This window comes from Bidens hawaiensis, unplaced genomic scaffold, assembly GCF_021521415.1.
Source record: "Bidens hawaiensis isolate Kalapana, Puna unplaced genomic scaffold, B.hawaiensis_p1.1 tig00044352_1, whole genome shotgun sequence".
Taxonomy (NCBI): Eukaryota; Viridiplantae; Streptophyta; class Magnoliopsida; order Asterales; family Asteraceae; genus Bidens; species Bidens hawaiensis.
The window spans coordinates 98,783-112,019 of record NW_027505893.1 but is presented as its reverse complement, the minus strand read 5'-3'; the positions used below and the strand labels follow the sequence as shown (position 1 = coordinate 112,019).

The 13,237-nt window shown below is 38.3% G+C and overlaps 1 protein-coding gene across 1 annotated transcript; it reads left to right on the top strand.

Annotated features, from left to right (window-relative positions):
• Positions 1–3,270: 3,270 nt before the first annotated feature.
• On the top strand, positions 3,271–6,166 carry LOC143615801 (alpha,alpha-trehalose-phosphate synthase [UDP-forming] 6-like). Its single transcript, XM_077088828.1, is given in 4 exon segments — positions 3,271–4,499; positions 4,502–5,294; positions 5,372–5,645; positions 5,717–6,166. Coding segments are annotated over 4 exon segments (2,574 nt in total). The 5' UTR covers positions 3,271–3,295; the 3' UTR covers positions 6,020–6,166.
• The last annotated feature ends 7,071 nt before the right edge of the window (positions 6,167–13,237 follow it).

The following is a 13,237-nucleotide window of genomic DNA, read 5'->3' as shown; positions in this document are numbered from 1 at the left end:
TGCAAAGTGTTGGAAATTGATTGTGTATTTATGTTCATGCAGCCTTGTTTTCGTGAGTTACAAAAGTAGTCCTTTAGATGTGTTACAACTTGTAACCACAAAAAGCAACCAACTTTCAGTTTTGTGATTTGGACCTTCATACCTAACATGAAACAATAAATTTGTATTAAATTCATGTTGTGTTTTTTCTTGACAAATTAAGACACCCCTGAATTCTTTTCTTATTAGGTTTCACCAAATTCTCATGAGATTTGATTAGGTTCTCATGTATTATTTATAAGATTAGAACGACTTCTTAATTCATGTATTGACACCAATCTCTTCCCCATAATCACCATTTAACCTTCAAACCATTTCATATATAGAAGAGAAGGGTGCTAAAGGGCGTTGAGCCCCTTTGGGCGCCTGTGTAATGGTGAGAAAGAGGGCAACGGAAGGTGAACTAGTGAAGTCACATGTTTCTCCGACCATTCATATTCATCTATCTATTTTTTTATATTAAAAAATATTATTTAATAACTGTGTTGTTAGTTAGACCATTGTGCGTTTTGATGATTAAGTCATTGAATGCCTATCCGTTAACATCATTTTTGATTAACTAACCACCATCTACGACACATATTATTGTAATTTGTCAAGATATACTTTACCAAAAATCATGGTGTTTTCTCACGGTATTTGATCAATCTATAATTATATTAATTTTATTTTATTCTCGTGATGTTGTTTTGAAATATGAGACTGTTCTTAAAAGAGTTTTATTTCTTTCTATTTTTAAACTATAGTATAGTTGTTTTTTCATGTGATTCTAGTTTGAATTTTAGAATTAAAAAAAAAAAAGCTAGCCGTAAAAGAACGAATTGCTTGCATAAGAAGATTGTTCTACTTGGATTACAAACGAATTATATAACACGTCCTTAGTAATTCAGATTAATCCGAATATATTTAAGGCTTGAGCTGAAGTATACATGTAGAAACAATAAATGAAACAAACACACCAAATTTTGGAATCCATGTATTAAAATTTTGTTTAATATAAACTCCAATCTTATCCAGCTGTTAAACCAATGTTTTCATTTTAAAATAAGCTAAGTTTGAATATCTTTTATACCGGAAGTCTTTAATATTATCTTCTATTTTTAGAAAAAAAAACTCAAGAAACGTATATATCTTAAATTATACCAACCTAATCACCATAAAAATGTCATGCTACTGTTGTATCATCTTATACTAGTCGATGTTAGCATACCATAGTTAGGTCTATACTCTATATTTTAACGATTGGGTGTTTTAGGTCTGTTCGACCAGTTTTAGTGAAAGTTTTGGCGTGAACCACTATCTATGATTCAAGAAATGATAAACCAAACAAGACATTTTTAGCATGAAAACCGACGTGTTTCAATTTAGACGGTTCATTTGGTTTTCACCATTTATAAACACCCTAGATGTCATGGCATGTTAGGAATATTAGGATATTTTTAACATTCCACTAAAGCAAAAGCACCTAAAAGGAACAAACACTTTAGTCTTTTCACATTTCCACTTTTGATTGGCTATACCTCTTTGTTATACTTTTTCTCCTTCAACAGAAAACAGTCAAAACCAAACAAGAAAACAACCAAAAGTCATTTCACCCGATGGTATCCGGTAATGTAATAAGTGCTCTTTTCTATAAAAATTGAGAATTCAGTTCCTGAGATTATGTGTAGTGAAGGGGCTATAAAATAAGACGATTTACATCATGTGGCGTCCAGTCAACAAAACGTGTGTTTTTGTTTTAGGGTGTAATGATGTTCTACACATAGTCTCAGGGAATTACACACACATAGTCAGTGTTGCAAAAATCCCGACTAGTCACCGACTAATCCTCGATTAATCCCTAGTCCCTACTTCACTAATTAATTTCGGGCTAGTCGGCCAATTAATAGGTCAATGGTAAAATCCAGCCAAAATCGGCGGTTTCTAGTCAAATCAGGCCAAAATTGACGGCTTCCGGCAAGATTCCAACCAAAAACAATTGTTTCCGGTGAAATTCCGACCAAAATCGGCCGTTTCTCCGCGAGAGATTTCAGCAAAACCCTTGGTTTCAAGCGAGATTCAAACCAAAATATATTTGTGTATGTATAAAACTGAAAACCACATATAAAAATGTGTGCATATATATATAAAACTAAAAGTTACACATTAAAGTCCGATCCGATTAATCTCGACTAATCCCGATTAATCGCTAGTTCCCACCCCACCGTCCTACTAGCGACTTTTACAACACTGCACATAGCCCCCCCCCCCCCCCCCAATTTATTGTCTGGCCAGGGGGGAAGAGGGGTCCACATTTTTGTCGCCCCCCATTTCTCGCCCATTACACATGGCCTCTAACACATGTTAGATTAATCTAGAAGTAGAATACCACTTATATGACAAGACTAAGTGTTATGGGCTCAAAACGACATCAAACATTGGCCACTTTAGCCCTTCAACGCCTCCTAAACACCACACTGTGCATGTTAAGATGGGGCATCAAGGGCAAGGGTTACACCCCATTAACGGCTGCTTGCTCTCTTTTTTATAAAACGTGTGACACCTCTTTTTTAAACTTATCACTTCTTAAATACAAAATATATTCAATTTAAAGTAATAGTTAGTTAAAACTAGTTAACCCACAGCACTCAAACTAACAAATGACCTACCAAAACACCCCACCCCCCCATGGCCATTGCCCGGTTTCTCTCCTTGGCCCCACCGTGCCAACATCACCATTATCTACCCAACAAGCTAGCCAAAAAGAAGATGAAAACGAGAGGCAAGACAATGTTACACCAATTTTAGGCTCGTTTAAAATACACAACAAACCCACTACATATCGTCTAAAACCTTACTACCTACATAACATTAAAGACCAACACTACCACTAACATAACTTATCAACCTCACATCCTAATTAACCCACAACACATCTTAAACAAAAACAAAACAAAGATAACAACCACCTAATTGTAATCTACTCCTTTTCTTGAAAAAACCCCTCACATCATATCTCCTTTTGTAATTAATACTTAATACTTATTATTATACCACCACCATCACCTAGTTTCTTCATCCAACCCCCCCCCCCCCCCCCCCAGGGTTTCAACTTTCACTTTCATTTTCACCAAATTCTCACTCAATTTCTTCACACTTTCACCTCTAGATCTTCACTTCATATCCTCAGGTACCAACATATCTCAAACCCATATATATATATATACATCTCAATTATTAAATAACAATAATAACAACAATAATAATAATAATAAAAATGGTATCAAGATCATACTCCAACTTACTAGATCTCGCCGCCGGCGACCTCCCATCACCATCATTCACCCGCCTGACACGTCAGCTCCCACGCATCATGACCATCTCCGGCACCGACTCCGACAACTCACAAAACACCCCCTCCGACACATCCTCAACAACAACACCCGACCGTTTAATAATAGTCGCCAACCAACTCCCAATCAAAACCCACACCCAATCCGACGGCTCCAAAACTTTCACCTGGGACGAAAACTCACTCCTCTTACAGTTAAAACACGGCCTAGGAACTGAAACCCAACACCAACACATCGATATCATCTACGTTGGGTGCTTGTCGGACAACGTTAACCCGTCCGAACAAGATGACGTGTCACAAATTTTATTAGAAAAATTTAAATGTGTCCCAACTTTTTTACCAACAGAATTGTATACTAAATTTTACCATGGGTTTTGTAAGCAACATTTATGGCCTTTGTTTCACTACATGTTACCGTTATCACCCGATTTAGGCGGTCGGTTTAATCGGTTGTTGTGGCAGGCTTATGTTTCGGTTAATAAGGTATTCGCGGACCGAATAATGGAAGTGATTAACCCGGAGGATGATTTTGTTTGGGTTCATGATTATCATTTGATGGTGTTACCGACTTTTTTGAGAAAACGGTTTAATCGGGTTAAACTCGGGTTTTTTTTGCATAGTCCGTTTCCGTCTTCGGAGATTTACAAGACGTTACCCGTTCGGGACGAGTTGTTGCGTGCATTGTTGAATTCGGATTTGATTGGTTTCCATACGTTTGATTACGCTAGGCATTTTTTATCGTGTTGTGGACGGTTGTTAGGGATTTCGTATGAGGGTAAACGCGGGTATATTAGTTTGGAATATTATGGTAGGACCGTTACGATTAAGATTTTACCCGTTGGGATTCATTTGAACCAGATTATGTCGGTTTTGAACCTTTCCGAGACGGAAACGAAGGTTTCCGAGCTTGTGAACCGGTTTCGGGATCGGGATCAGATAATGTTGTTGGGTGTTGATGATCTTGATATATTTAAAGGGATTAGTTTGAAGTTACTCGCAATGGAGCAGCTGCTGACGCAGCATCCCGAGTGGCAGGGGAAGGTCGTGTTGGTACAGATCGCGAATCCGGCTCGTGGGACCGGGAAAGACGTTAAGGAAGTGAAAACCGAGAGTTATGCAACGGTTAACGGATTAACGAGACGTTTGGGAGACCCGGGTACGACCCGGTTATTTTGATTGACGAGCCGCTTAAGTTTTACGAACGGGTTGCTTATTATGTTACCGCCGAGTGTTGTTTGGTTACCGCGGTTAGAGATGGGATGAATCTTATCCCGTATGAGTACGTTATTAGCCGGCAAGGAAACGAGCGGCTCAATAAGGTGTTAGGGTTAAAACCGAGCACCCTGAAGAAAAGCATGTTGGTTGTTTCCGAGTTTATAGGTTGTTCGCCGTCTTTAAGCGGGGCGATTCGGGTAAACCCGTGGAATATCGACGCGGTTGCAGACGCGATGGATTGCGCGTTGGAGTTAAGCGAGGCCGAGAAGCAAATGCGACACGAGAAGCATTATAAATATGTTAGTAGCCATGATGTCGGGTATTGGGCGCGTAGTTTTTTCCAAGATTTGGAACGAACGTGTAAAGATCACGTGAGGAGACGGTGCTGGGGGATCGGGTTTGGTTTAAGTTTTCGAGTGGTGGCGTTGGATTTAAACTTCCGGAAGCTTTCGATGGAACATATTGTTTCGGCTTATAAACGGACCACGACACGCGCTATACTTTTGGATTATGATGGTACTTTAATGCCGCAATCTTCCATCGATAAAAGCCCGAGTTCTAAAACTATAGAGATTCTCAACACTTTGTGTCGGGATAAAAATAATATGGTTTTTATCGTGAGCGCTAAGAGCCGAGACACGCTTGAGGAATGGTTTGCTGATTGTGATAAGCTCGGGCTTGCAGCCGAGCACGGGTGTTTCCTTAGGTACTTGTACTTTCCGCTTATCGTTTGTACTAAAGGTCATAAAATCGATCATGAACGATTTTGTTTGGTGAATGCAGGTTGAAGCGTGACGAGGAATGGGAAACGTGTGTACAAATTGAAGAGTGCGGGTGGAAACAAAATGCCCGGCCCGTTATGACACTTTATACCGAAACCACTGACGGGTCGACGATTGAAGATAAAGAAACCGCGCTGGTTTGGTCTTACGAAGACGCTGACCCGGATTTTGGAATGTGTCAAGCGAAAGAGCTTCTAGATCATCTCGATAGTGTCCTTGCAAACGAGCCCCTTACTGTTAAACGAGGGCAGAGTTGTGTCGAGGTCAAACCGCAGGTACCGTTCGTATACTTTTAGTCAAATGAATAATAATAATAATATGTTAAAATAATATAATGCACGTGTAGGGTGTAAGTAAAGGGTTGGTAGCGAAACGGCTATTAACCACGATGCAAGACAGAGGGATGGTTCCGGACTTTGTGTTGTGCATAGGAGATGATCGGTCGGATGAAGATATGTTTGAGGTGATAACGAGTTCTGTGGCTTCGGGTCAGTTGATATCTCCTAAAGCCGAGGTGTTTGCGTGTACGGTTGGGAATAAACCGAGTAAGGCTAAGTATTATCTTGATGACACGGTTGAGATTGCCCGGTTGATGCAAGGGTTGGCGTCGGTGTCCGAACAATCGGTTAATGTGTTTGCTTTTGAGTGATGAGGTTAAGGTTTACACATTTAGGAAGTATGTAAATATTTATTATGTTATGTGGTTTGATTTGTATGTTGTAATTTGTATGTGACAATGGTGATTTAAGTGTTGAAAATTATGTTAGGTTGTTAGCAATGACATTGAAAGTGTTTTAGTTCTTAGTGGTTATTTATTTATCCATGTCAATTATAACTTTTATATTGCTTCATAGATAATATTATTATTACATCTGTTTAAACAAGTCATTCAAAAGTAACGAGTCTAAATCCAAACTTATTTAACTTCGGATCGTTTTGTGTCGTGTTAATAGTTTTGTGTTCGAAATTGCTAGCCCTACTTATCAAATAACTTCATTCGTTCCCTTAAAAGTGTCTATATTTCATTTTTTATCTGTTCCATTACAAATGTTAACTTTCAAAATTTATTAGCTAATTTCTAAGTTTACCTTTAAACACACACAACTAACATTAATAAACAATATTGATAGACCCAATTTTCAAGGGTATTATTGTCATTTGATAAGCAAAGAAAACAATAATTTAAGGGAAAATTCTCAAAATGGCCCATTCATAAAATGTGTTTCCAAGTTTATCCCCACTAATTCAAGTTTCCAACTTTGTCCCTTTATTATCTCGTCGCCGACGACATGATAGCGAACACCGACGATGCGTTACTGAAACAAATAGGATAACGACACGTGGCCGGATTCTGTGTTGACGATGCGTTATGGTGCTAACGTAGGGTAGCGGCGATGCGTTATGTTGCTAACGTATGGTAGCCGCGATGCGTTATCACTAACGCATCGTGGAACCCTTGTGTTATCATAACAAGGTAGCAGCAACATAACGCATCATCGCTACCCTACGTTAGCAACATAATGCATCGTCAACCCTATGTTATACGTAACATAGGTAGCAGAGATGCGTTATGTTGCTAACGTAACGTAGGGTAGCAACGATGCGTTATGTTGCTAGCGTAGGGTAGCAGTGATGCGTTATCCACTAACGCATCGCCGACGACCTATTCCGGCCAGATTCCGGTCACGTGTCGTTATCCTATTTGTTTCAGTAACGCATCGTCGGTGTTCGCTATCATGTCGTCAACGACGAGATAACAAAAGGACAAAGTTGGAAACTTGAATTATTGAGGATAATTTTGGAAACACATTCTTTAAATGGGCTATTATGGGAATTTTCCCATAATTTAATCTACATTAAACTTTATGTTTTTTAAAGGGATTACTCCATAGAATAGTAACCAACTTTGAAAGTTGTTCCAATCAGGTCACTGATAAAAACTTTTGTTCCAATCAGGTCACTGAACTTTCATATTTGTTCAATCTAGGTTTTTTAAAATTTCTTTTTAATGTTTTTACTTTATATAATAACTTTTAAAGGTTGCGAAAATTAGTAAAAATGCGAAATATAATTTTAAAATTCCGAAAATTTGCAAAAAAAGTTCGGAAAATTGAGGTTCGGGTTAGAACGGGTCAAGGTCGGAACGGGCAAAACGGGTTCTGGGTCAGTTTTTTTTTAACCAACGAATCAGCGCGTTTTCAACACGTTACAGCTCGTTTTAACAGCAAATGCTCGTTTAAACGATTTTTTCAGTTCGTTTCAGCACTTAACAGCTCGTTTAAGCAATTTTTAGTTCGTTTCAGCACCTAACAGCTCGTTTAAACGATTTTTAAGTTCGTTTCAGCACCTAACAGCTCGTTTAAGCGATTTTTAAGTTCGTTTCAGCATCTAACAGCTCGTTTAAGCGATTTTTTATTTCGTTTCAGCACCTAACAGCTCGTTTAAGCGATTTTTCAGTTCGTTTCAGCACCTAACATCTCGTTTAAGCGATTTTTCAGTTCGTTTCAGCACCTAATAGCTCGTTTAAGCGATTTTTAAGTTCGTTCTGTTAGGTGCTGAAACGAACTGAAAAATCGCTTAAACGAGCTGTTAGATGCTGAAACGAACTGAAAAATCGCTTAAACGAGCTGTTAGGTGCTGAAACGAACTGAAAAATCGTTTAAAAAACCTGTTATGTGCTGAAACGAACTGAAAAATCGCTTAAACGAGCTGTTAAGTGCTGAAATGAACTGAAGAAATCGCTTAAACGAGCTTTTGCTGTTAAAACGAGCTGTGACGTGTTAAAAACACGCTGATTCGTTGGTAAAAAAAAGCTGACCCGAAACCCGTTTTGACCCGTTCCGACCTTGACCCGTTCTAACCAGAACGTCAATTTTCCGAACTTTTTTTTGCAAATTTTCGGAATTTTAAAATTATATTTCGCATTTTTACTAATTTTCACAACCTTTAAAAGTTATTATGCAAGGTAAAAACGTTGACAAATAAAAAAAACATAGATAACTTTTCAGTTCGTTAGGTGCTGAAACGAACTGAAAAATCGCTTAAACGAGCTGTTAGGTGCTGAAACGAACTTAAAAATCGCTTAAACAAGCTGCTAGGTGCTGAAACGAATTTAAAAATCGCTTAAACGAGCTGTTAGGTGCTGAAACGAACTAAAAATTGCTTAAACGAGCTGTTAGGTGCTGAAACGAACTGAAAAATCGCTTAAACGAGCTGTTAGGTGTTGAAACGAACTTAAAAATCGCTTAAACGAGCTGTTAGGTGCTGAAACGAACTGAAAAATCGCTTAAACAAGCTGTTAGGTGCTGAAACGAACTGAAAAATCGCTTAAACGAGCTGTTAAGTGCTGAAACGAACTGAAGAAATCGCTTAAACGAGCTTTTGCTGTTAAAACGAGCTGTGACGTGTTAAAAACGCGCTGATTCGTTGGTAAAAATAAAAAAGCTGACCCGAAACCCGTTTTGACCCGTTCCGACCTTGACCCGTTCTAACCAGAACCTCAATTTTCCGAACTTTTTTTTGCGAATTTTCAAAATTTTAAAATTATATTTCGCATTTTTACTAATTTTCACAACCTTTAAAAGTTATTATGCAACGTAAAAACGTTGACAAATAAAAAAAACAAAGATAACCTGCTATCCAGGTAAAATATATAGGATTGGAACAAAAATGAAAGTTCAGTGACCTGATTCGAACAAAAGTTTTTATCAGTGACCTGATTGGAACAACTTTCAAAGTTGGTTACTATTTTATGGAGTAATCCCTTTTTTAAACTAAGATACTTTGACCGGAACAGAGAGAGTATCAACTTTCATACAATTAAATATCTTAATCTACTATCTATAATTGTCAAATGAGCAAAGCATTACTATATATATATCTTCATAGCATCAATATCTCATTTTGACCAGTCTAAAGCATAATATTGTAGCCTTGTAGGACAACTAATGTACTCTTGTCTAGAGGCAGATATTCCTAACGTTAACATCTACTGATCTATATCTTCAAAGCATCAATAACTTATTTTGACTCTAGTGTTATCGAATATTAAGAGAAATCTGCATTTTATCTCTCTGGTTTATATCCACATTTGACAAGTTTGACACTGAAAATGATTTTGCGAACTTTGGACCATTGTGATATTTGGGCGGGTCAGTCTGTACCCAACCGTTAAAAATTTTCGTTAAAGGCTGTTAAGATGGAGGGTGTTTTGGTCTTTTTACAAATGAAAATTTGGCGATAAAAATGTGCCATTCTGTTTTTAATCTTTTTTGAAAGCTTGGAAAACCAGGTTGATGCTAAAAATGGCAGTCCGACCACCGGGTATTTTTTTCTTCCCCTGCTTCCACCGTAAGATTACCCACTACCCACCTTCCCCATCTTTTCCTTTCTTCCTTACCCACATCAACTTCTCCTTCTTTCTCAACACTCCTTCTTCTTCATATATATATACCAACTCCCCATCGCCATCTTCCATCCTCAACACAACACTTCACATCTTCCTCCAAGACCCGTAGCCCACCGTCTCCGGCTCCCCGTCTCCGGCACCCGCTCCCCGTCTCCGGCTCACCACAAGATGGTTCTAATATTGAACGTGAACTTCAATAGGGCTCTTTTTGAAGTCCCAATCGAACTCAATCTCCGGATTGAGTTCCATATCCGAGAGATCACGGGTTGGTTTGTGGTCGACTTGGCCGGCCATAACCAAATTAAGTTCCACCGTACGTGGAATTTTGGGTCGCGTCTCCTGATGCTACCCTTATAAAATCCCGAAGCTTATAATTCGAGTGAATCATCATATCATCATCATCGTACTCAGTATATCCCACCAATAGCAATGCTATGGTAGGGTCTGAGGAGGGTAAGATGTAGACAGCCTTACCTCTATCCCATAGGGATAGAGAGGCTGCTTCCGGTGAGACCCCCGGCTCGATAGTAGTTTTGAATCAAGCCTTGGACATAAGACACATAACACTCAATCATCGGGACACCGGCTGATTGGTGCATGTGCCCTTGTCTTTCGGCTATCAACGCCACCACATGATGCCTGATTAACCTTCCGCCACTTTTAACGTTATTTTTACGTGATTAGTAAAATAACGTCAAAATTAGTGCAATTTTACTTTTGCCCACCCAAGGGTTCACACATATATACATTATATGTGCACACCGCAAGCAGGGCGTTTATAATTCGAGTGAATAATTAATTTAATTATTAGGTATGTTATGTATGTAAAATCTCGAAGTTTATAATTCGGGTGTTTTGATATATGTATTTTGTGTTCGTGTTATATATATAAAAAAATGTTTGTGTTAATTGTGTTCGGGTTGGGTTCGGGTGGTTGGGTTCGGATGGTTGGGTTTGGACGAAAAGTTTACTAAAAAACGGCCCGTTTCGTCGTTTTTGAGCTAAAATTACACTAAAAAACGAGCCGTTTCGTCGTATTCGGACGAAAAGTTTACTAAAAAACGAGCCGTTTCGTCGTTTTTGAACCAAAAGTTTGTTAAAAAACGACCCGTTTCGTCGTTTTTAAACCAAAAGTTTGTTAAAAAACGACCCGTTTCGTCGTTTTTGAGCTAAAAGTTTGTTAAAAAACGACCCGTTTCGTCGTTTTTGAACCAAAAGTTTGTTAAAAAACGACCCGTTTCGTCGTTTTTGAACCAAAAGTTTGTTAAAAAAACGACCCGTTTCGTCGTTTTTGAACCAAAAGTTTGTTAAAAAACGACCCGTTTCGTCGTTTTTGAACCAAAAGTTTGTTAAAAAACGACCCGTTTCGTCGTTTTTAAACCAAAAGTTTGTTAAAAAACGACCCGTTTCGTCGTTTTTAAACCAAAAGTTTGTTAAAAAACGACCCGTTTCGTCGTTTTTGAACCAAAAGTTTGTTAAAAAAACGACCCGTTTCGTCGTTTTTGAACTTTGAACCAACAGTTTGTTAAAAAACGACCCGTTTCGTCGTTTTTGAACCAAAAAGTTTGTTAAAAAACGACCCGTTTTGTCGTTTTTGAACCAAAAAGTTTGTTAAAAAACGACCCGTTTCGTCGTTTTTGAACCAAAAGTTTGTTAAAAAACGACCCGTTTCGTCGTTTTTGAACCAAAAGTTTGTTAAAAAACGACCCGTTTCGTCGTTTTTAAACCAAAAGTTTGTCAAAAAACGACCCGTTTCGTCGTTTTTGAACCAAAAGTTTGTCAAAAACCGACCCGTTTCATCGTTTTTGAACCAAAAGTTTGTCAAAAAACGACCTTTTTCGTCGTTTTTGAACCAAAAGTTTGTTAAAAAACTTTCGTCGTTTTTGAACCAAAAGTTTGTTAAAAAAACTTTCGTCGTTTTCGAACCAATATATACAGCATACATACATACAATATATACAGTATATATACATATATATACACAATATATACAGCATACATACAATATATATATACAGAGTATATATATATATACATCATACATACATACGATATACACAGTATATATACACATATATATACAATATATATATACACAGAGTATATATACACAATATATATATGCAATTATGCAGCATATATACAGAACATATATACAACATACATATACAGCACATTCTGTATATACAAGAAACTATTTCAAGTGCTTAATATATATTACATATTGTGTAGTTTTATTAAATGGTAGTTCAGTTCAACTGGTTGGTGTTGTTTGTTGTTAAACCGGGGGTTGGGGGTTCGAAGCCCACCCATTACACGAAATTTGGATATTTAGTTTTAAGTTTAATTATAGACTCAGGGGTAAAAGGGTAATTTCACCGTTTTTTGGTCAGTCAACTCACGGTCAACTGACGGCAAGGAGTCAGATTGACCCACCGAAATTTCATGATGGTCCAAAGTTCGCAAAATCATTTTCAGTGTCAAACCTGTCGAATGTGGATATAAACCAGGGAGACAAAATGCAGATTTCCCGAATATTAATGTAGTGGTTGAGGCATGCTAGCATCAGATTCTACTCCTTAAGCTCCTGCAGTCTTTTGTTGGCCCTACTATAATTTTCCGACTTTATCGATGTATCTCTCTCAACCAATCCGATAAACTTGGGCATTAAATCCGGTTCTAGAGCCGTCCTACCTGGCCTGCGGGTACAAATCATGTTCCAGTTTCCTAGAGAGACTGAACCCAGACCCTGAACCAACTGGAATTACAGGAACTAGTTAGTCCTCTACCTGGTTAAAAACCTGACCAAACCCGGAACCAGTTCCTACCCGACTTGGTTTTTGACTTTGTTGACCAAACCCGAAACGTTTTTTTTAACCCGAGTTTGTGCACCTTTAGATGGAGGTGCACAAACTGGGTTTTTCTAAAACTGGAACCGGCTCCGGGCTTGGTCAACAAAGTCAAATCACCGAGTCGGGTAGGAACCAGTTCCGGGCATTGACGAGTTTTTGACTGGTGTAGTAGGGTTTGTATCGGGTTTTGGCAGTGTCCGGTCCAGGTTTTGACCAGGTGGGGGGGGGGGCATGTCCGGTGGGTCCGATTTATCTAAGGTACTGAAACCTTGAAACCTAGGGATGAGCTCGAGACGGTACCAATATCGATCCCGAAATTTGAAAATATTTGGTAGGTACCGGTATCGAAATGTTCAGTTTGATAATAGTATTTCATGCAAAATTCGGAAAATACCAGTACCGAAACCTGATCTGTACCTATTGGTTGTGCCCCGACTCCCGAACGGTTTTATGCCACGTCTACTATTGAATCTAGATGCTACATTACATAAAAGATTACTTCAAGGCCCGCATGTTCAACTCAATTCTCAATATACAATCTTTAAAGCCCAAACTAATTAAACTAAAGGCAAAAATCAAACTTGTCCATGACTTAATTCTTGTCACA